The following is a 23663-nucleotide window of genomic DNA, read 5'->3' as shown; positions in this document are numbered from 1 at the left end:
TTTTCTTATAAAATAGGCCTACTTTTGAAATCTACATTGAACTGTTGTTTCAAATTGGGTTTTCTTCACAGAAATAAATCTTGATTCCCTTTGTTTACGAGAAACAAGACTAGTCGAAGCAGTTTCCCTCACTGTATTGGATTACAGGGATGTTATATATGGGCTGGCAGCCAGGTCCACACTCAAACTGTCAGATACAGTATATCACTTTGCATTATGATTCATCTTTGGAGATAGCTGTGGGACCCACCATTGCTTTTTGTATCAAAAAATGTATTACTGCTCCACCAGTTACCCTTAATTATTTATAAATCCAATAGCTAGAGAAAGCTGCTCCCTCTTACTGTGACTTACACTCTCAAAATGTATCTTGTCATTGTCGTTTGTCATTTATTGTTATTGCTTATCTATTTGTGTATATGTTTGATTGTTAAACTTTATAGTTTTCTTTCTTTCTTTCTTTCTTTCTTTCTTTCTTTCTTTCTTTCTTTCTTTCTTTCTTTCTTTTTTTAACCAAACATGATTGATATAGCCTAATTATCATTCTTTGATTGGTTATGGGCATAGGCCTATTATGTACTTTGGGTACTGGGGTATACTGAGGCTTCTCCCTCGGTGTTTTTTTTTTTTTTTTTTAATAATAAATTATAGATAAATGAGAGAAAAATATCATATGATTACTGTAAAGTCACTTCTGAGCCTTAGAAACTCAACTTCTAAAGGCCTAGCAGGGGGAAATGCATAGGATACATAAACTGTAACATCTTAACAGTGCTGTAGAGATGAATACTAAATATGACAATAGTAACAAAGCCCACATGTTACAATGTAGACACACTCATGGTCCCAGAAGCAACTTTGAAAAAAAAAAAAAAAATCCTAGGCCTATTGTTTCTTTAGGGTGTGTACACTGGTGTGTTGCCCACGTGCGCACGCACCGTGTACGGCCCTGTGTGTATGTGTGCTCGAGCCGTGGAGTGTAGACTGACACATCCTCCCAGGTCCCACAGGCGGTTCACTCACTCACTCAGTGCCCACACCAACTCCGTCACAGAGGGAGCTCCGGCCACACCGTCAGCTCTGTACACACCAGCCAGATCCGGGAGCTGCTCCTCCTGCCGCCAACGCCGCCGCCGCCGCCACCGGAGCGGAAAAAAAAGTCGCCTGTTGAGGAAGGAGGAGAGCTGAACGGCTGCTGCTGTCTGTGGAGCAGGGAGGGACAGACTACCGTATCTCAGGTGCACTTTGTTAGCAACTCTTTCACTGGCATCTTCGGAAGGCAGCCTATCACATCACAGTCGAAAGGGAACCGAGTGGGACGTTTGCTTTCTTCCGCAAGAAGGTGAGTTGGTCCAAGTTGGAGTCCAGCGGTTTTGTTTTTCCTGCCTCACGTTTCCTCCATTATTAGCGGACACTTTCTCTCTGAGTTAGGCTACGTGTTTTTAATGAACAGGTGTATGCTACCTACCTACTACCGTCGCCGTGTTGCCTGCTGTTCACTGTTTTACCATAGTTTGGCTCAGTCAGTTTTCTGCTCGTCTCATTAATAAAAACAAGTGTAGGCCTTTATTTGACTATGGACGTTATCCAGTATTGAAATTAAACTAACGTCCGAGTCCGAGATACTAACCCACTAACATCACTGTTGGAGAGCCAGTGCCTCCACTAATGAGTGAACAGATGTGACAGCTGCCAACTAATCAATGGTGGTCATTTCCTGTGGGTCAGGCAGGCAGCCCTGGAGGCTCCTGGCTCAGTAAACAGTGCCAGCTGGGGGACCTGGTTTGCACCATCATCATCAGGCTCTATTCACCATAATAGCCTGTATTTGTTTTAGTGGAGATAATGCAGCCCCAGTGTGCCATAAAGCACCTCTCGCTCTCTCTGTCTCTCTCTCTCTCCTGGCCTGATATCATGGCAGGTGCTGATGTGGGACTCCTTATCAGAGCCATCACAGATGCTCGGTGTGATCTGGCCGGGCTGCTTTGTTTGCCAGACTCAGATGTTTCAATGGGATGCTGATTTCCCACACTGTCCCCAGACATGGACATTGTTTTTTTTCCCTCCTGCTTTTACAAGTGTGCATTCAGTTGTTTTGCTGTGTGTCTAATTCAAGAGTTTACATACACAGTGGGAAGTTGACACCGCAGAATTAAGCAACACAGCGCAGCGACAAGAAAACACTATGCAGCCTGCGTCTTGTAACATATGGCGTATGGTTAATCAAAAGGGGAAGATAATACCACTGAACAAATGGTCTTCTGACTATGAGCCTACTTTGCCTGCAGACATGAGCTGCACAGTAAACATGAATGACATGTGACTGGGTTTATCCCAGGCTTAAAGCTGAGCTGATGGGAAAGTTGGAGTAAAGAGAATGATATAACACACACTATGGGCTCTATACACAGAGATGTACCTGGGAGATCCTTACACAGCATAAGTGTCAGGTGATGTAGGATTTTGCAGCCAATGTTTTGAAGGATTAGAAAGACCTGAGAGTTTTTTGTTTTTTTTCAGCTTGAGCGCCGGTCTTTATGTAAATCCCCCCGGGAGAACAATTTTCTGTGATTATAGGGAATGTGCCCTGGCCTCCAGATTCAAGTGTGTGATGTCAAGTTGTGAAAGAGTGTTGTGTTGTTATTATTATCCCAGAAAACTGCTGTTTCATCACAACATCAAGGCTGAACAGGCTGGCATGTGCTCAAAGATAGATCTCAGAGCTTTCATTTGACAGCAACAACATATATTTGATGTATTTACATGAGTATTTGTGCATCCTTATTTCTGCAACATTAGCTCTTTGAAATAGTTTGTAGATGCAAGACCAAGCCATCAGTTAACAAATGAGACGCTGGACTCACACACAGCAGCACCTTAATTATTATGAGAGTAAACATGTAAACATCGTAAACGATTTAGCCAAGCTTCTCTAATTTCTCTATAACGATCCTCCTCTCCTCCCCTACATCTCTCTCCTCTCCTCTCCTCCCTCCCTGCCTCTCTCTCTCCTCTCTGGTAGTATTGTGACAGATATCTCTATCATGCTCTGGATACCTCCATCTGGCCAGTTAAAAGCTGAGTGAACTCACTGCATTGACCACTAATGGGTCTTGCAGGCAGCTGAGTCTTAGTCCCGTCTCCACGGAGATGAGTCTCACCAGAGGGAGAGAGAGAGAGAAAGAGAGAGAGAGACGCAGGGCAGGGCTGCACTGATTGATCAGCCGTGCGTGTGTGTGTGTGTCTTGAGAGGGAAAGCTCCTGGTTTCACACCCACAGCTGTGCTGCTGCTGCTCCCCCTCATCCCACTATTTGGATGAGTGACACTAAAAGGCTTAACGGCAGGTAATCTTATACCTGCCCCCCAGAGGAGATCACACTGACATGAATGGTTAGAATGAAGCAGATGGTGCAGCTTCCTATAATTTAAAAGCACAAGCGCTCACGACTGTCAACTTCATCCCAGTGTTAACCTTTTCATTTCAATGTTGAACCTTTTACTAGATCTGAAACAGGAATCTACTGATCACAGATGGATTTCACTAACATCTAACCAAGCTTTGATTCAATAGTAGATAAACCAGTTCTAAACCTTGTGACTTATATAATATTCTAATTTGCTAAGTTTGTCTTATTCTTGATCTAAAACATTAAGTTGATTAATCAGTTCAATTGATCGATGGACACACTTTATAATTCAAGATGAGTTAGGGCAGGATAGTACAGAGAAAAGCAAAATTACAATATGTCAATATAAAACAAAATACATGATAGATACTAATGTAATATGTATAATTAAATATAACAGGCTGCTTTGTTCCAGGTCACTTATCGTTTTCATTTCCTATCTTCTGTCTCATTTCACTGTCAAATCAAGGAATACAATACTAAAGAATACTAAAGCTGCAGCAATCAAAATATCCAAGTCAGTACTGGATCATTTTAATATGCAAAAGTAATGCCTCACAGATGAATTACCACTTCATTTCAATCATCATTTCCCCTAAGCTCTATGGACCTTTTATAGTGTCTATCAGCTCATTTTTTTGGTTTTACAGATGCAGTGTTACAGTGTTGTTTTATAGTAATTCTTTCAACTCAGTGAACATACAGTAGTCGAGCATTTAGCAGCTAAAGGGCCTTAGATTTCCCTCAGGAGCAGGTGGAGACTGCAGCAGAGCCTGGTGTATCTGTGCAATCTGTGTGTGGATTGTGTTCACAGGTTGTTTCAGCTGCCACCAAGGTGAGCTGTAGCTTTAAAGACGATGAATTGACAACCGGGGCTGTGTTGACAAAGACAGACTCTGACTTTATGGCTTAGATTGAACAAACAGTCAGATTTGAGATGGATCAGATAGACATATCTACATTCAGCCATTGAACAAAGCAGTTAAACCCTTGACCTTCTTAAGTCAGACTGTGGTACAATGATTTCTGGGTAAATCATTACTTCAAAATAAGAGAAAATGTCCGAGCAAGGACACATGTCCAGCTGCAGGGGAAGACGTTTGTCTTTTTGAAGATGAGTTACAAGGACGTTTTACTCTCCTTTTTACTTAATAAAACAAAGAGTCTGTAAAATCTCTTTCACTTCTCTTTGCCTTCTCCATAACAATGTTAGCAAACCACAAATTATAAGCCTTGTTTTCCTGCACTGCTCTGCACCGGTCTGTCACTGATTACCATGTTACCATGGTAACATTGGTTTTAGACCTGAGTTAGCCCAGGGGCAAGGTGTCTAATGTTTTTGGCTTAAAATTAGTCTGTCTTTATTTTGACATACAGTTGTAGTTGCATCAGAGCAAAATGAAGACTGATGTAAAGTTACAGACAGGTCGGTAGCACTTTATAATAAGTACACACACGTGAAGTAGGCTATTAGTTAAGCATTAAATACTGAATTCATCATTATAACACATGAATCCTACTCATTAGTATGTAGTTTATAAATACAGTTAGTGCTTATCAATGATGAGTAAAACAATTTTAACTGTGTTTATAAACTACATGAGTATTTATGTGTTATAATGATGAATTCTGTATTTAATGCTTAACTAATGCTTCATAGTGTGTAGGCTACTTATTATAAAGTGTTACCGACAGGTCTAATATAACTGTGTGAAACTGGCTCTTCTTCTGGAAAAGCTTTTAAGTAAATGATCAGGAAAAATAATCAAATATTTGCTTGTTCTTGCTCTGAGGATCTTCTGTATTTTTTTTTTGTTTCCTATCATTCTGGTTTTTGGACACTTGGCCAGACACCCCAGGATATCTGATATCACCTTGGGGTTCCTGCAAATTGTGTTGAGAAGTTTTGTGCTATTTCTTTCTGACATTTTTATAGACAAATGAATAAATCCAACAAGTACTTTGGCTGGATCCTGGTGCTCATCTCAGGTACATCCAGCGAATACCAATGGAGCATGACGCACTTAAGCTTCTTCTACATTCAATATGTGAGCAACACTGTTGTTTCCTTGAATACATTATAGGCCAAATCGCTTCCAGCTGTTACACAGTGGGAAGTGACAAAGGGCTAAAACTAACCCATCTATAGAAGAATATAAAAACAACCTGCACCACTTCCAAGTGTGTCATCATTAAGTACCGTAAGTTATAAAAACACTAATGGTCTTACATACATCCACTGTGAGATAGCAGAGTCAACCCATCACCCTGAGTCACAACAGTCCAATAAACTGCAGTGGCTCTGCAAAGACTGTAACTGCTGCTGTCACAGTTTTACAAGTCTGTCATAAGTCAAAACCGCTAATACAGCCACCTATAACCCACACTTCCTTTTAACCCAAATGTTTTATGGCGTACTTTTTATGTTTTATGTATGTTATTATAACTGTAATAAAGGTGCAAATGCCCCTAGGTTATGAGCATTGATATTCATTCAAAAAGGGATTGGGATTCATTCAGAAATCAATTTTTACAAGTAATAAACAGATTAGACTTCCGTGCTTATAACAAGTAAGGTGTCAGAATAGCGTCGACTTAGTTGCTGTGTGAGTTTTCAGCTCATTACTGGGAGGGGATGCACTGTACTCCTTGGTCATTGTGCAACCATCTTGCATCATATAACGCTCAGTCATCTCTGAGGTCAGGTGATGATGCTGACATCGACGAAGACTGTTTTAAGCTTCGAAAAAGTTAGTAGAATAAAAAAAACTCTAAATGATCACTGGCCATATTCGGAGACCGACTGCAGCGTTGGTACGACGTTTTGTTTGTTTCCCTCAAACACTTCACGTTATCCTGAGTTTTAAACCTGACTTCTTCTCCTCTCTCTCCAGATGGCATCAAATGACTCGCGGCTCCAGCAGCAGCCCTCTCAGAAGGATGCGGCCGACCAGAACTTTGATTACATGTTCAAGCTGCTGATCATCGGCAACAGCAGCGTGGGGAAAACCTCCTTCCTGTTCCGATACGCCGACGACTCCTTCACCTCTGCCTTCGTGAGCACCGTGGGCATCGACTTCAAGGTCAAGACCGTCTTCCGCAACGACAAGAGGATAAAGTTGCAGATCTGGGTGAGTGGATTAAAGATGTAAAATGTTGTGGTTTGGATATGTAGTATCACTGCAGCACCACACTTCCTTTTGTACAAAGCAAACATAAACAACAGGCTGTTTAACTGACACAACTTGTAATGCTTATTTATTTTCTCTATCTAATCTGTGAATTGTGCAAGAGCAAAAAAGGAAAAAAAAAAAAAAGACTTCCTCATAGTTTAATACAAACTCCTACCCTTTGTCCTTGTCTGGTAAGTGTTCGCGTTAAATGTATAAAGGGAGTAAAGGAGTACAGTTGTCAGGCTGGCGCCACAGAGCCCAGCTGGAGCTTAGTGATTTTCATGGATGTTTTATTTTACTTGAAAAACCGTTGAACTGGGTGAGAGCTGAAAACTTAGTTCTCTGATATCTTATGTTCATTTAATTGCCTCTTGGTAAAGGGTATTTCTTATGTCCTTTTTCTGCACTTCAGCACAATTTAAAGATAACTTAAACGATACAATTAGAGTAAATGTTAATTTGCTGTTTTAACAATCAGCATTTAAAGTGGAATTTATCTCAGCATAGGCCTTTCAACAACCTGCTATAGAAATAAAGGAGCCCAATTTAAATTGAGATGAATGATGAGGATTTGGGGACTTCCCATTTAAGGAGTTTCAGCCAAACCATGGTCAAATAGGCAGGAAGGCCAGCCTCTATTCTTTGTCCCATATTTTCTATTCATTATTTGAAGTGTTGATATAATTGGCTTTTTTAGAACCAAAAACTATCTGTATGTAGTCTTTCTTATACTTTAGTATATCTTATACTTCCTCTAACAAGACCAGGACAAACTAAGTAATCTAATTTAGCAGCTGTTCTCAGAATGACACAAGGCCTGATAAAAAACTTGGTAAAACTGACTGGTTAATGCAAATGGAGATGGTCAGTCAGCGCTGGAATGAGCCAAAAAGGCGACAAAATTTGGACCAATATGTCCAGTAATTCTGGGAGAAAAGAATTCATTGAAATATGAATTTTTCAGAATAATATTATAGCTTACTACTAGCTAACAACAAAGAAAACAAAAAAGTCGGACAGTGGGTCTGGGTAAGGCAGAGCAGGGGGCGTGGTGTGGCGTGGCGTGGCATCACAAAGTTACAGAAGTCCTGACAGCTGGTTTTCAGGCTGTGTGCATTTCTCCGTGGACTGAGGATTGGATACTTTCACAGTATTAATATAAAACCTAGACCTGCTGCATGATCAAAGAAGACACTGACATCTCACTCACAGACATCCAGTGCCTCTTAAAGAGGAACTATATGCAAGTCCGGTCGCTTTTCCGCTGTTTTGCTAACCCTCCTCTCAGCCATGTGCATTTGTTTACAACGAAGCCGGCGAAAAATCAGTGGCAGTGGATAATGTTATATAACATATACAATGTTACGACTTGTATATTTGTGTCATCTCAACTGTCATAAACAAAACATTGCGAGTTACGGTGTGTCGCGGTGCAGCAGAGACGAGAGCTGGGACACCGGGGCGGCGGCCAGGTACTACACTGATGTTGCAAGGTTGGTTTTCAGCCATGAGGCGCCAGGTGAAGGCAGAGAGCCTCCATTCTCACTCCTAACAAGTCACAAGTCATGTAGTTAACTATCACAATTACTCCAGAGATTTTTAATTAGGGTAAAAATGTAGCATAGCCATGGGAAAAATCCTGCTTAGTTCCTCTTTAAAAGAAGCACTGTGATTTGCTGAGTGTCAGGTAAGAAGCTCGGTACCACCCTTATGTCTGTAGGGAACGTATTAAGTTCCAACCAGTAGCGGTTGAGCTCTGTCTGAAGACCTCGGGGGTAAACAGCCGGATTCAAACACAAAGACAGAGTCGGATCAATACCTCAGCCATCCTCAATAAAAAACTGACCTCAGGTTTTCTTGCAGGGCTTTAACACTCTCCACCAAGAGGTGTAGCCTCAATTTCTGTCCACCACCCACACACTCCTCACACTGCACTACAAATCCTGTTGATATTTATTGTTAAGGCTGCTCAAACAGATGATTCATTTGAACCAATAATGTGCGAGGCCACTGTGTATGAAACACAAACAGTGACTGAATTGAATCAGCAGCGGAGGAGTCCACACCAAAGCACACACACACACTCACCTACCTGGCTGAACATGTGTCTCTATTAGATGACATGTGTGATAACTCTAACAGCTGATGGAGAATTTACTGAAACGACTGTGTGTAATGTGTGTGATCCAGTCGGGGTTTTTGTGACGGTGTTGGGCATAGTGTGCGTGCCCGCTGTGAACTCGTCCACTGATAGTGCTGCTGGAGGACAAAGAGACCTGGTATTTCCTTAGGTCAGGAAGCAGAGGAAGTTCCCTATCAGCCCCCTGACAGGGATGTAATGAAGATATACTGCAGCGCTTACTGTGGCAGTGTGTTTAAAGGGTGTGGGAGCAGCGGGCATGTCCTCCCATTGGTGGCGTTAATAATCAACTCTGTGAAATTTTCCTGGCTGTTAAATTCATGTTAGCTCCCATCTGTAAAAAGATTTCACCCGACCCCGCAGACAAAGAGTATTGTTGATGATGCCAGCTGCTAGCCTCCCTTTGTGTTTCATGGAAACAGTACTAGCCCAATAACACACCACACATGGCCCTTTACACAGTGAATACATAGAGCTCAGGCATATGCACGGTGTGCTCACACTATGTACACATATCGTTTACCTCCCTCCTTTTTTGTGCCATGGAAATATGTTCTGATCAAACACACACACACCTTGAGCACACTTAGCATAAACACATCCTCACGTATATTTTTGAATATATCCCCGGGCTCCAGACTGCCCCTAAATGGGGGCATTTTGCCCCTAAAATTTGAGACAGTGCAAGTAAATTTTTCATGTGCAACCAGTAAATTTGTGTTATGTGTTATAATGATTAATTCAGTATTTAATGCTTAATAAATGCTTAATAGTGTGAACTTATTATAAAGTGTTACTGACAGGTCTAATATAACTGTGTGAAACTGGCTTTTCATCTGGAAAAGCTATCTGGAAAAATGGTCAAATATTTGCTTGTTCTTGCTCTGAGGATCTTCTGTATTTTTTTTAGTTTCCTATCATTCTGGTTTTTGGACACTTGGCCAGACACCTCAGGATATCTGAAAGTGTTACCATTAGTTAGCTCCAAGTAAAAATATTAGTCTGGAGCCCTGTATCCTGTGTGTGTTTTCCCCTGGTTTGAGTGCTGGCAGTTAGATTAAATACAGTTGACGCATGTTTAAAGATCAGGGTCCCCCTGACGTCAGAGACCATGCGGAGGCCTGATTTAAACCCCTCCCTGTCCATCACCATACATATACACATGAGGGAGCAGCTTTTGTTTACCGGCTGGGGTTGATTACAGCAGCCCTGGAGACAGTCTATTTGGTTGGACGTCCCATTACACTGCCAAATATTTGATCATCTCTGCGTGGACGAGATAAGAATGGACCTGGGATATTTCACACTTTATTTAAACAAAAGCAGCCCTGACAGAAAGCAGATTGCGACTGTGGCATTTGTAAAGAATAAAAGAAACATACAGGTTGTGAGCAATTTCTCTCTGGGCTGCCTCTGATAGAAGGAGCCCCCACCAGCACACTGCCCCTCTGTCTTGTCCAGTTTCGTAAAGTGAGACGGATCATTTAGGCCGACACACAGAGAGCAGCGCAGGCTGCAGTGGAACATTCATAACCTTCAATGGCCTCTGGTTACCTGGACAACCCAGTCCTCCTCCTCCTCCTCCTCCTCCTCCTCTTCACTGTGAGGACAACATCAAACAAACACAGGAACACACACACACACAGCAGGCCCATGATGCAAATGAAGGACCCAGACAACCTGTTTGATCCGTCTGCTTTGAGCATCCACTGAACAATCTCCAGCCGATGACTGTGGCATCACACACAGCCTCCATTTAATCAGATGCTCCTGACAGACAAGTCACACACTTGGTGTGAGGTGTGTGTGTTTGTGGTTATTTGATTCTAGCATTTCTGTTACCTGTGTGTTTCTTGGCGCTGGGTGGTGACTGAGGCAAGGCAGAGGTCCAGCTTGATGAGAAGTGATAGTGGCAGGAGCTCATCTAAATGCCATCTCCTGCTGGACTGTGGAGAGTGAAGAGTGGAGCCAGTGGCATTTTGATGTGGTAATGAAGACAAGTGCTTTGGAGGGACTGAGTGCAATTGTATATTGGCCTCTCCTCATACACAAACACAGTCCTCAGTGCATACAGCTATTGTTTCACAGTCTTTTTAGAGAAAACCAGATACAAAACACAGAAATGTGTTTGATGAGCCAAAACACTCAAAGATTCTCTTCATGAATAGTGTGCAATGTTTGAGAGAAAATTGTCTTCAGTGTGTGGGCCGTTACCAGTGACTAAAGGAGCATATGGAAAATTTGTTGATTAGCTCATCTAATTTGGAGAAACAACAAAATAATTGTTTAAAAACCCCACATATTGAGTCAGCTGTAACACTTGAACACTGCACACTGTGATTCAGTGTATGAGGAGCAGAACAAAGATCAGTATGAAATGTCTGACCCCTCTGAATTAGATGGTGATATTGGAGTTGCTCTGTCACTGTAACAGGTAAATGATGGATTACTCCATATAGCCTACTGTGGTACAGGAAGAGGCCATAGTTTGAACAACATTGCCCCCTTGTGGTCTCTATCACACAATGATCACTAGGGGTGATGTTTTTTGTTGTTTTTTATCTAAAATGTATGAAATATACTGAAGAAATACTGTGTTTGTGTGTGTGTTCGATTGCAGGACACAGCAGGGCAAGAGCGCTACCGGACCATCACCACAGCCTACTACAGAGGAGCCATGGGCTTCCTGCTCATGTATGACATCACTAACCAGGACTCCTTCAACGCAGTGCAGGACTGGTGAGTTGGTCTCTTTGTGTCAACACCTGTAGCTTATGTTTGTTGTTCCAGTTTTTGTTTTTTGTTGTTGTTGTAGAGCAATCTTAGGAAGAGCTAACCACCATTTAGTATGAATATTATGTTATGTATCACCTTTTCTCAGAAGGGTTAGAGATACCTCAGTCCTTCACCTTCTAGACCATGTCCAACTCTAACTCTACACATTATACCATTTATTTTTTGCAAAACCTTTTAATTTCATTGACAATCTGAAGATTCTAGCCTGACTTCACCACATGATCTAGACCTAAAATATTTCCGTTTGGCCTTATGATACTCAACACAGTTTTACTGTAGCAGGTAGCTAGATCCTTTTTACTATTTATAGGAACTACAGAAGATGTGGTCTTCATAGAAAGTGTTACCGAATGTAATATTTGCTGATTATACAAGAAAGTATCTCATTTACGTTGTTGTTGTGTTTGTCCTGCAGGGCAACACAGATCAAGACATATTCATGGGACAATGCTCAGGTGATCCTAGTGGGCAACAAGTGTGACCTGGAGGACGACAGGCTCGTACCCACAGAGGACGGCCAGCGGCTGTCAGAGGAGCTTGGTAAAACCTCTCTCTCATCACATTATTATTTGCTGTTTTTGTTGTGTATATAATGACATGTACACATCTATTTGTTCAACGCAAATGCAATGCAATCACATCAAGGCCCTTGTGTTCCCCTGCTCGCCCTCAGGTTTCCAGTTCTTCGAGGCCAGCGCGAAGGACAACATCAACGTGAAGCAGGTGTTTGAGCGTCTGGTGGACGTCATCTGTGAGAAGATGAACGAGAGCATGGAGGGAGACCTCAACCTCGTATCCAACCACAGGAACAACGGCCTTAAAGACTCGCCATCAGAGAGCCAGGGGGGCTGTGCTTGCTAAACCATCTGTCTTCTTGCCACACACAGTCCACACACAGACACACACACACACACACACACACTGATGCTCCTACATGAAGATCAACTCCTTCTCTGTGCCTCTACTGTGGAAAGTGCTGCATCTCTTCCTCTCTCTTTGCCTCAGCCACGCCCAGCTCTGCTTTGTCTGCACATAGCAGCACAAACCAAAGGACAGCTAGCTGAGATAGTCATCATCAGTGCTGTCAGACCCCCCACACCCCATCTGCTCCCCACGCCTGCCTGCCCCTCTCTCTTTACCCTTGTAAAGGCCCATTCTGCCTCTGTCTGTTCTGCCTGTGTGGACCCATCAGGTCCGTAGTGAGCTGAGAGTCCAACAACATTCGCCTCGTGCTCTGTCCACTCCCCAAATCAACCACCTTGACCAGTTAGCATTATGATTATACTACATTTAAATCACTTATTAAGCACCTTCAGATGTTGGGAATCATAGCAGGAGGCCAGTGGTGCCAGACATGATGGAGTCACAGCTAATGCATGAGGATATTTTAACTTTTAGCATTAATTGTTTTACTTGTACAGTCATGTGCTTAAGTTTCACTTCACATTAGGATTAGCTCAGTTTTACCATGATGACAGCTGCCAATAATGCGACACCAGATTACATATTGTGAGCTCAGTTTATGGTCAGAGAGACACATAAAAATCATGTTTCTGCAACTGACTTCTGACTCTTGTGTCTGTCAGTTTGCGGTAATATACTGTATCTCGGACGCTTTGTGCGTATGGCTGATTGCGGGAGAGCAGCACAAGTTCTTTTTGTACAGCCTCTCTAAATGATGTACTGTGAAATGTGTTGATCACAGTCACACTGATCTTTGCAAGTCTAAAAGGACTAGTTCTATATTTTTTGGGGGGAAAAGCAAGAAGTGAGATAAGTTTAATACCAAACTCATGTCTGTAAAATGAATTTGAAGCTACAGCCAGCAGCTGCTTAGCTTAGCTTTTTTTTTAGTACGGATAAACAAAAAGATTTTGTGATCTTTGCACAGAAATGTTCTAACCATGTTTACAGTTTCGTGCTAAACTAAGCTGAGCTAAAATAAGCTAAACAACTTCTCCCTGCCACTTCATATTCCTCTCTAACTCTAACAACCAGAAAAATGATTTAGATATCGACGTGTGCATGTCTCATCATGCATCACTTATTAAGAAGTTAAAGATCCAAGGTCAGGTGGTTTAAAAAGCCAACAGGGTGTCATCATGCAGCTTCTTTTGTATTTTAAAGCCTTTCTATCGGTCCTATTCTGCTCTTCGCCTCCTTTTCTCTTCTTCTAAAACTCAGCTGGTGGCTGATTGTAAATGGGAAACCTTGTTGTGCTCTGTCCTCTCCTCAGCGCACATGTGCTCGTGTGAGGAAGTCGTTTAACACGGGTGACACTTGTATTTTGTCACATGACCTCCTTGTGGCAAGACCTCGCTCCTCACTTGGTGCCACTCTCTGTAACGCCTTTCTCTCTCATACACACATACACACACACACGCTTTCACCATCACACACATTCTGTTCCCCCCTAACTGCAGCATGGCATGGCCAAATTACTATGCTTAAAAACTTCAATAGTATTTACAAAATTGAATTATTATTGTTTATTTGTCACTGACATAATTGTTTTGTGCAAACGCAGCATAGTGTGTGTTTGTGTGTGTGCGTGTGGGTACACTCAGAAAGGGAAGAACACTGATCTCAGTTTACGTCTCAACTGTGCTGTTGCCACAATCAGAAGAAGAAAGGTGCTGCTGCAGAATGTTAGTTTGAGGATCTTGTGTCACTTTATATCCCATTACTGTAAAAACCTGTCTTCTTTTCATTGAAGTGAATAAAGTAATGTTTTAACTGCATTCTACTTTAATGTTTGCTACCTGTTAAACTGTGCTGTGAGCTTTAATTGTTCCTTTATACCATTTATCACATTTCAGTATTGAACCTGCTAGCGACTGTGTCCACTGTTGCAATACAAATCTGGAGGAATGGAAAAAGAATCCACTCCATTAAAAGGACATTTATTTTGTCCATTAATCGTCGCCATTCCACTTGCTGATGACCAACTGTCAGTTAGTATCAACTACAACCTCCACACCACGATAGCAGCCGCATGTTGCCAATGCCAAACATCATCGTTGCTCCACATAGATGAGGTGGGGTGGGGGTCACAACTGGTGGTCAGTCCACTCTATTGTGCAGGCCTGTGGTCAGTTATCTCTCCTGTCAGTGTGTGCTGCTGAAGAGTGAATAGTTTCACAGATAGCTGGTGTTATCATCTGATCTGCAGCACAGTGCGCTTCGATACAAGGCTTTAACATGAGGAGGCTGTGAATGCAGTCACACACTCACAAGACTATGTGTATGTATAAGCATTGTGTGGCTTTGCAGTCCATATGAATAGAGGCAGAGGCATCAGAGAGTGGGCATCTGTGACAGCTTCACTATGGCGGCTGCTGAATGTGCCTCAGATGTACCTGGCACTACTTTGCTAATCTGCTGTTGCTGTGTCTTCTTTCCTTCTTATGTGTATGGTTTCTTTGTTTCCATGTGTTGATAGGTAGCTTTCTAAAAGAGGTTAGTTTGGATCATTTACTGTTAGTTCTGAATGTACTGGATGGAAGCATTGTGAAAAAAGTGCATCTTATTAACAAGAATAAATTGAACATGTTGAAATGTGTATATGAAAATAAAAAATATATTCATTACAAAGTGGGAGTGCCATTGCTGGCCTTTGTTTTTCTGTTCCTCTTTCAAACCAGTTACTTGGGGGTCACAAAGTCTTTGTGGTGAAAACAGCTTCCAAAGTGTAATTTATAACCACTCATCCTACCTCCTGACCACAAAACATAATGTTTTTTATCTGAAGACCCAGAGAAACCACATTCTACCATTGTCCCCCACAACAATGCAGGTTTCCTCATCCTTCTCTTCCTGTTACCACAGTCAGAAAGAAGCTACCTTCAGTGTGCAGGGCCTCTGCAGAAACTCACTTATCTCAAATTTACTTTCTCACTTAACTGACTCAAAAGAGCTAAACTGCTCCCAGTCATCAGCATCAGCACCATCAACGTCTTAGTGTAGAAGTAATATAGCTGGTCTTTACATCAGCAACAATTTCCTTATATGATCAGGTCATCTCCTCCTCTTTCAAGTGATGCAAAAAAAGCGCTAAATTGCATTCAAACTGACGGGGATGGGCCGCTACGCCCCCTCGGCTACTTATCACGGGTGAAGAAAGAGGGTTGTCTGCAGCTCAGATAAGGCCGCTCAAACGAAGAAAACATGGGAGTGCAGCGAGTAGATAAGAAACCGTTTTGGTGTGCTTGCTAGGTGTGTGAGTACTCTGCGGCCTGTGTTACTTGGACACATGCAGGGATTAAATTGGCCCGAAGCCAATCAGGAGCTGAGCCCCGACACCCGAAGTCACATATAGAGGTCAGCTTCACCTCGTGACAGTGAGATAAATATCAACCAAGAGACTCAGGTATCAACAATATCAAAACTATAAATAAATTACTATTTCTATCTATCTATCTATCTATCTATCTATCTATCTATCTATATATCTATCTATCTATCTATCTATCTATCTATCTATCTATCTATCTATCTATCTATCTCAAAGATTTGTGCGCTTTTAGTTTCAAAGTTTGTGCGCTTTTACGCACGTCTCAAGTCCAGTTGGCGCACTTCTTCACTCACTGTACAGCCAGCACATACACAACATGTAAACATCAATGAGCGCGTGATTTCCGCCCATCATGAGGAGAGTAAAACGTGTAAGTCTTTTGCCCCGCCTCCCCTTCACTGACTTTGGGGAGAAAGTAAACAGCTCAGCTCTACACACCTTATCGCTCACAAGCAGGCGCGTAACCGCGCTGCGCTATCCATGGCATCTAAACAAAAAAAACAAGCCTCCCCCAGGCGAGAGCAGCAGCGGACGCATTTGTCACAGGTTATTCTTCAGTGATGCAGGTGGACGACACAAGGCCAACGTTTTTCTGTTCACAGATCAGACAAAAGGATGAAATGTGATCATTTGAGCCGAGTGTTGGGACTTTGCATGGCTCTCTGCGCCATGGGACCTGTTTCCATTGTCCAGGGCGCGCGAGATTTCGAAAATAAAGGTAGAGTAACTGTTTCAATTTCTAGGTAAAACCTGTGGAAATGTTGGACAAATTCTGATCAACAATTAAAATTAAAAAGAAACAATGTGATGGATCCACTCTTACTGTGCTGTATACTGAGAGTGTTTTTCCTGTCTAAAACACTGATCTTTATGATCCTCTGGCCATTATGATGCTCTGACACGTTTGTTACCCACGACTATTCCTCCTCAGTGGCTATAATGCTGAAGGAAGAGCCACAAACCCCCAAATGCTTTGCTGAAAGCAGGAAAGACTTAACATGCTTCTGGGAGGAAGATGAGGAAAGAGCTGGTTCTGTGGACCAGTACTCCTTCACATACAGCTACCAGTAAGTAACTCTTACTGTAAGACAATGTACAACAAGCCATGTTGTTTACAATATGGCCTATGAACTATACTGTCACTTATTTATAGGTTGTAGGCTATTACTGTAACAGTTTTGAGATTAGAAGAACAGGATGTTAAACTGTTCGATGAACCTTGAATTTTAAAAGTCCAGATGTATCAAAACATTCAAACCCAGAATTGTTGTTGTTGTTATTAGTGGCCATAGAGTACCATGTTTTAACCCACAACACCCCTGTCTCCCTCTGTCCTGAACAGAAAAGAAAATGGCAGCAGATGTCCACTGAGAGTTCTCCCTGTGGTAGGGGGGAAGAGACTGTTCATCTGCCACCTGAACCAGACCCAGATGTTTGTCCAAATGGACATCCGAGTTCATCGGCAGGGGATGCTGATCCACAACCGTAGCATCCTCATCGAACTTGTCTGTAAGACATTTCACTAGCAAAAGATGTGTGAATGACATAGATTCGATTATTTCTCTTGTATTTAAAGTTCCAGAAATTATTTTTTAAACTTGCTATACTAAATTTTTTTTAATGTCGGCAACTGATCACACGACCATCAGTGTGTCTTTTAAATGTTTTGGCCATTCTCAGGAGTTTGTTGAGAGCAAAAGTCCGCTAAAAGGAGAGTGAATACTTAATTTACATCCATCAAGGTCGACATTACTATTTCGTCTTTAATGGTGTCAATATGTCAGTGTTGTGTTTATGTCTTGTTGATCTGATGATCTTGAGAGCAAGCAGTGCTGTAATCAAGGTATAATGTTTCATTTCCCTAACAAGCTTCCTCCTTTCTATCTATGTGACAGTTCTTCTTGACCCTCTTGCCAATGTGACGGTGAGCGGCACGGGTAAGCAAGGTCAGTTGAATGTCAGCTGGGTGCCTCCTTCTCTCAAGTACATGGACGACAGCATGATGTACGAGATCTACTACGCCAAGACGGACAGCCGCGTGGGCCAGGTATGGTGCCGATATTTTAGAAGTAGATTAAATATTGGAGCAGCAGGTTTGGTGATTGGGGTACTCATGGACTTCACTGATGAGTTGAGGACTGTTTTACAGGTGGAGGTGGCACGAGCTAGCTCAGAGTTGATCCTGACCGGGCTGCAGCCAGGAACAAAGTACAACGTGCGGGTCCGTGTGAAGCTGGATGGGATTAGCTACAACGGCTACTGGAGTTCGTGGAGTGACCCGGTTCTCACAGAAACACTGCCTGCAGGTGCCTATTCACTTGTTCATTCACGCATGCAATTCAAAAGAAGGCAGAGATGGTGCAGTGCCAAGAAGATATCTTGAATGCAATGGTTTCACTTCTTCATTCTTTAGCTTGTTCCCCCTATTTTGCATGTCTGTATTGTTTTTTTTTTTAATAGTTTTTATTTCTCCTCCAGAATTTGACCCACTCATCATCTCCCTGACTCTGATCATCTCTTTCATCCTGGTTGTCTTGTCTCTGACCATGCTCCTCTCCTATCGCAGGTTGGTCAAACCAGAATATTGCTACTTTTCTAAGAACATAAACCATCATGGTAGCTTCTGTTGGAGCTGTAACATTGAGAACATCTGTGCTCTTTTCTTTAGGTTTCTTACAAAGAAGATCTGGCCGACTATCCCAACTCCTGACAGCAAGTTCCAAGGTCTTTTCACTGTTTATGGTGGAGACTTCCAGGTAAGACCAAGACGCTACAGCCTCAGTAGTAGCTTTGTAAGGCTGTACTTCACTACAGCGGTGATTTGAAGCGCTTCTATCAGCATGCTGCATGTCACAACGACATGCTAGCATTCTGCTGTTTAGCTGAAACCAACATGGGAGAATTCAATAGTTAGTAGTGGTGTCACAAAAAGTCTCAGGGATGCTCTGTTCCTGTCAAAATCAAACATTTTTACTTGGTCTTCATCATCTTTCGTTGTGTTTTTGTACAGGAGTGGTTGGGGCAGACCAATGGAGGTATGTGGTTCACTTCAGCTTTCCTCTACTCGGATGAATACCCGTCTCCTCTGGAGGTACTCTCGGAGCTCAGCCTTTGCCCTCCACTGCCTTCCCCGCCTCTGCCGCCAAAGGTCTCCAGATCTTTGACCACTGACAGAAAGGCCAACAACGACGTGAAGAGAGGGCTGGATGAGAGCGAGCCAGCGGAGACGGGCAATTCAGCTGTGACAGAGGGCTGGAGATCCACACCGCATGACCACTGGCTGATAGATCGCTTACGGGCACTCCACCAGCACCCCGTTCCCTGCTCCCAGTCCTCTCTTCTGGAGTCTCAAGACACCTACGTCACCCTCACCGCCAACAACCACGGTGAAGAAGAGCACCTGGATGATATTCTTGAGGAGACCTTACCCCTGGAAGTACTTTTTGCTTCCCGAAAGACATTGTTGTGCGAGTCCCACTCTGATCTGGGATCTGGGCAGCAGAGCTCTGGTTCCGGTCGTCTTTCATCACAGTCCAGCTTTGAGTATCCAAACCATGCCTGGACATCCAAAGGCCCGGGGTACACCTACATGGCAGTGGCAGACTCCGGGGTCTCCATGGATTACAGCCCCATGAGCAGAGCGGACGACATTGGTAAAGTGGTTATCTACGCCAACGAGTACAAGAATGAGCTCCCTGCTCACAGAAGGCCATTCCTGCCAAGGCAGCACTCTGTCCACGACGACCGCTGAGAAGGATCTCAGCTGGACGTGGACTGAGACTTGAGGCATGTTTGGCGGAGAGTATCTGGATATACACCCAAAAGACAGAGTGTCATGCGAAGGAAGGCTCATATCAAGAAAGGCATGTCAAGGATTTAGAGTCCGACTGAAACAAGATGACTCACTGTTAAGTGTAAGTTGAAGGACTTGAGGTCCATTGGATGTGCATACATCACCAAATCATCTCTGATCTGTACAGGACAACGCCATTACGAGGAAATGGCAGCAGTGGTTTATACCAAATACTGATACTCAATGTAAAGGTTGGTATGCTGGTCTCTTAGTATCCTATCCTGCAGATCAGATCAGGACTTTTTCTATAGCCTAAGAGAAATTAATAAATAATAAAGTCGAGGAAGTCAACTCCCTCATCGTTACCATGGTGATTTATTCATGTTTGAGCTAAATGTACTCTTATTCTAAAGTGTAAATGGCAGCTATTAGGTCAAGATACAGAGTAGAGGTACATGAAAGGAGGACTGAACAACACCGGCTGATGCACTTTTCTTCTCCCTCTGATGTCTAAATAAGACGACTGGTGATGTTCTATATTTTCTCTTGTCAACAAATCCCATAAAAGTCTTAAACCAACAGCGAACTGATCCATCAACACATCCTTGTAGCGAATACTGCATAAACTTAAGATTATTCCTTTTGTGCCACCGACCTCCACTTTTGTCCAACTACACAAACAACTTGTGTCAATTTAACTGTCTGGTTGTGTTTGGGCACAACAGAGTCGTCTTTGCGACATGTAAACATGCACAGTGACAATGCTGATTTTATCAGGTTGTACTTTAGCACCAATCATTTTTGCAGAAACCAAAATACTGAACAAACTAAAACATGACTAAAAATAAGCACATTACTGTGCATGTTTTAAAAATGAAACCATATGTTTTGTTTAGATTTACTCCAATTGTGGGATTTGTTGATAATAACAGATAATAGAATATTGCCTTATACCTCTAAGTTTTAAACATGCAGCTTTCACTTGATTCTGGCAGAATTCAGCCAGTGTTATTTCCAAACCTGATACAACAAACTGTACGTGTAAATAATGTTATGATGCTTTTTTTTTTTTATCACAGTTGTTTCATAGAATGATCAAATATCAGTGGAACAGACAATCCTGGAACAGATTAAATTAAAATACTACTACTGTAGGCTGTGCAGAGTTTTAAGGCAATATCCATTCTCAGGTGACTGTAGTTCATAGTCAAGTCTCTTCCTTGTCATGCTTGTTTTCAGTCACTACTGCCATCTAAAGAGCAGATTATTCATTGCAGTTTTCAAATCAAGCTAAACAATTGCCACATTTTTCGATGCTTGTTTGCTTTTGTGTTTTTTGTTGTAACTGAAATTATAACTACTATAAAATATATAACTACATTCCTATATGTGACGTACAATTTTCTTAAATAAATAAATAAATAAAGCAGCAGTGTGACAATGAAGGGAGACGAAGGTTTAGAGCTCAAAACTCACTCTGTTAAAATTGTTCATTTTTTTCAAAAAAATAAATGTTATAATAACTCATTTGTTTTGTTTTTTAATTTTATATTTTACTATTTAGCAACATAGACTTTAAGAGAGGGTGTTATGTATATCAGTGTATCTTTTTTTTTAAAGATTTTTTCTTTTTACTTATCTACCTGTTTATCTTTCAAAATAAGTGTCAAAATATGTGTAAAATACTGATATCATCTGCTTAACTTCAGTGTCTCACACATGTTGCTCCAGAATTGTGGGGGTCATGATGTTTGCTGGTAACCACTGTTCAGTTTAAAGCACACCCCCTTATGTCTATGTACATTTTCCTTATGGAAGATTTGATTCATTTGACAAACCTGTATGTCATTCAAACTCATTAAATGTTTTAAATATACAAACCACTGTGGTCCAGTTAAATGACATCAGAGGTTTAATAGCAGATCACACTACAATGTACTTATGGGGGCACGGCAGTCAAAGCTGCTCGATGAAGTGACAGAAATGACGTAACTGAAAGAAATGATTTACTTGAAAGATTAAGAGTGATTGTGAGCATGTTATACTGTAGTACATCTGATCATCACTGAGTTAAATTTCAATCAAGTAGTGCTGAAAATTAACATTTGCTCACAGCAAACCTGAGTCAGCAGACTGACCTTCTATTAATCCCCCACTGCTTAAGTCTTTGATACAGACATTTTCAAACCAACTTAAACTCCATTAAACCATCAGGAAAAATCAACAACTGCCATTCCTGGGCGACACTTTGCCCTTCTCCACAGTCTTTGGCACAAAGGGTCTCTGTGATGCCTCTCCCAGAAAGGTAAATGTGCCACACCTGCTGTAGTCCAGCTGCTGCAGCTTCATATCCTCTGTCTTGGTCCAGAGTGCAACGTACCTGGAAATAGCGATCCAGGATGTCAAGAATGGGATCTGTGGCAGGGGGCTCCCCGCCCGTTTGTACAGACTCTACGTCAGGCTGGAAAGAGGCGATGATGCGGCAAGGGCCGGAGCTTGAGGACCGCTGCTCCAGCACTTGTGTGAGAAAGGCAGCAGTGTCACAGAGCAGCGCAGACAGATGAGCGGTACATGACAGCTCTCCTGGGTGAAATCCACTGTGGCTGTCAGCTCTCAGCCCAGACAGGAAGCTCTCCAGCCTGTCCACTATGATCAGCGAGGGAGGTGTGGGAGAAATGTTGGTGGACTCGTGGAGGCTGGCAATTTGCTGGAGGAGCTCCTCCACTGTCCTGGGATAGGAAAACTTGATTTTCTTTCAAAAGAAAAAAAAAGTGATTAAAGGAAGTTTGTCAGTAGTCTTCCTTGACCACAGTAAAGGAACCAGGCTCGTCAGAGAGATTATCCACTCAGACAGCAGCCTAAGTTTATTCCATTATAGTCAAGAAATATCATAAAATACTGAGGAAACCCCATGACCCCAGGAAGACAAGACATCTTTAAATGTTTCATAGGTTCTGTCTAATCAGACACCACGGAGTAAATAAATCACATGTGAGATGCTACAATCACTGAAAATAACAAATATTATTATTAATTATTAATTAGGCTAATTGATTAGTAAACTGACATTAAAATGAATACTCTAGTATTTGTTGATCAAAATGTGTTGATTTCAGCCTCTCAAATTGAAGTGCTGCCTTCCTTTCCTTTACATCTAGGTTTATGTCTGTTGGATGGATAAACAAGATATCTGGGTTATACAGTAAGGGACTCTAGGGACACTGTGCAGGATATGTTTACACTATTTTCTAATACTTTGTGATCCAAGCTGAAAACAAATCAAATATATATTCGACATAATGGGTGATATATAGTTACAGATAAACTGATTCAGGAAGTAGCAAAGTCCTTTCCACCTTTTACTGGAGCCTTTTTAACCGCAAAACTGCTCACCTGGCAAAAGTTAGTGAATAACATAAACATTAGTGAATGGACTATTTAAACGTTGACAACTGTTAGAAAGTGAAACTGAAGTGATCTGTACCTTTAGACTCTCTGGGCTCAGGCTCGGGAGACATTTCTGCAGAGACACTGGAAGACTTTGGATTTGTGTCTGGGTGAAGAACACGACTCTCATGCCCATGTGCGAGGCCGCTGTCACGGCCGCCAGCAGCAGCACGGAGCGGCTGACGCTGTGGTCCCCGACCACCAGGGCGCTGCTGCGGGCTGTCGGCGGTGGAGAACTGACGGTGTGGTCCTTCTTTAGATCCGTCTGTGACATGAAAGTCCTGAACACAAGCGTCAAAATGTCTGTCATGTCTCCCACTTAACATTTAATTCACTTTTCTACAGTTATTCACTGATTTCGCTTAAGTTTCCCGCGTCTGTTTACATGTTGCACACCGGTGTCCGTGTTGTTACGGTCCGTGTGGAAACATCCTGTTGACCGGACCGTTCCGCCGCGGGGCACAGAGCTATCAGGGCCAAGTTTACATGATGCCCGTGCTGTAGGCGGTGATGGGAATAATAACAGTGTGATAAATAGTGTTACTGACGGCGGTACTTTTTTTCAGTAACGAGTAATCAAAAAAGTTACTGTTTCCCCCGTTAACGCTAGTG

General features: G+C 42.3%; 3 protein-coding genes across 3 annotated transcripts; 2 read left to right on the top strand and 1 right to left on the bottom strand.

Moving 5' to 3' along the window:
• The first annotated feature begins 1076 nt into the window (after window positions 1-1076).
• Window positions 1077-13463, top strand: rab3db (RAB3D, member RAS oncogene family, b). Its single transcript, XM_083977042.1, has 5 exons — window positions 1077-1342; window positions 6303-6539; window positions 11342-11460; window positions 11933-12057; window positions 12191-13463. The coding sequence occupies exons 2-5, from the start codon at window positions 6303-6305 to the stop codon at window positions 12376-12378; spliced, it is 669 nt and encodes a 222-aa protein (XP_083833168.1). The 5' UTR covers window positions 1077-1342; the 3' UTR covers window positions 12379-13463.
• A 2892-nt stretch (window positions 13464-16355) lies between these two features.
• On the top strand, window positions 16356-20498 carry epor (erythropoietin receptor). Its single transcript, XM_083977842.1, has 8 exons — window positions 16356-16529; window positions 16743-16878; window positions 17154-17320; window positions 17707-17858; window positions 17961-18117; window positions 18290-18377; window positions 18480-18567; window positions 18822-20498. The coding sequence occupies exons 1-8, from the start codon at window positions 16427-16429 to the stop codon at window positions 19560-19562; spliced, it is 1632 nt and encodes a 543-aa protein (XP_083833968.1). The 5' UTR covers window positions 16356-16426; the 3' UTR covers window positions 19563-20498.
• Window positions 20499-21786: 1288 nt separating this feature from the next.
• swsap1 (SWIM-type zinc finger 7 associated protein 1) lies at window positions 21787-23375 on the bottom strand (the record flags this gene model as incomplete). Its single annotated transcript, XM_083978011.1, has 2 exons — window positions 23089-23375; window positions 21787-22356 (listed from the first exon to the last, which is right to left on the bottom strand). Exons 1-2 carry the CDS (start codon window positions 23359-23361, stop codon window positions 21787-21789), a joined length of 843 nt encoding a protein of 280 aa, XP_083834137.1. The 5' UTR covers window positions 23362-23375.
• Between the last annotated feature and the right edge of the window lie 288 nt (window positions 23376-23663).

This window comes from Trachurus trachurus, assembly GCF_905171665.1.
Source record: "Trachurus trachurus genome assembly, chromosome: 8".
NCBI classification, from domain to species: Eukaryota; Metazoa; Chordata; class Actinopteri; order Carangiformes; family Carangidae; genus Trachurus; species Trachurus trachurus.
The sequence above is the reverse complement of the archived record's forward strand: the minus strand, read 5'-3'. Positions and strand labels throughout refer to the sequence as shown.

Bases quoted from the DNA above. Each gene is read 5' to 3' on its own strand.
- rab3db (XM_083977042.1), top strand. From the start codon at position 6,303: ATGGCATCAAATGACTCGCGGCTCCAGCAGCAGCCCTCTCAGAAGGAT. The intron at 6,540-11,341 runs GTGAGTGGATTA...GTTCGATTGCAG, and splicing joins GGATAAAGTTGCAGATCTGG to GACACAGCAGGGCAAGAGCG. The intron at 11,461-11,932 runs GTGAGTTGGTCT...TTTGTCCTGCAG, and splicing joins TTCAACGCAGTGCAGGACTG to GGCAACACAGATCAAGACAT.
- epor (XM_083977842.1), top strand. From the start codon at position 16,427: ATGAAATGTGATCATTTGAGCCGAGTGTTGGGACTTTGCATGGCTCTC. The intron at 17,321-17,706 runs GTAAGACATTTC...TCTATGTGACAG, and splicing joins CATCCTCATCGAACTTGTCT to TTCTTCTTGACCCTCTTGCC. The intron at 18,118-18,289 runs GTGCCTATTCAC...TTTCTCCTCCAG, and splicing joins CACAGAAACACTGCCTGCAG to AATTTGACCCACTCATCATC.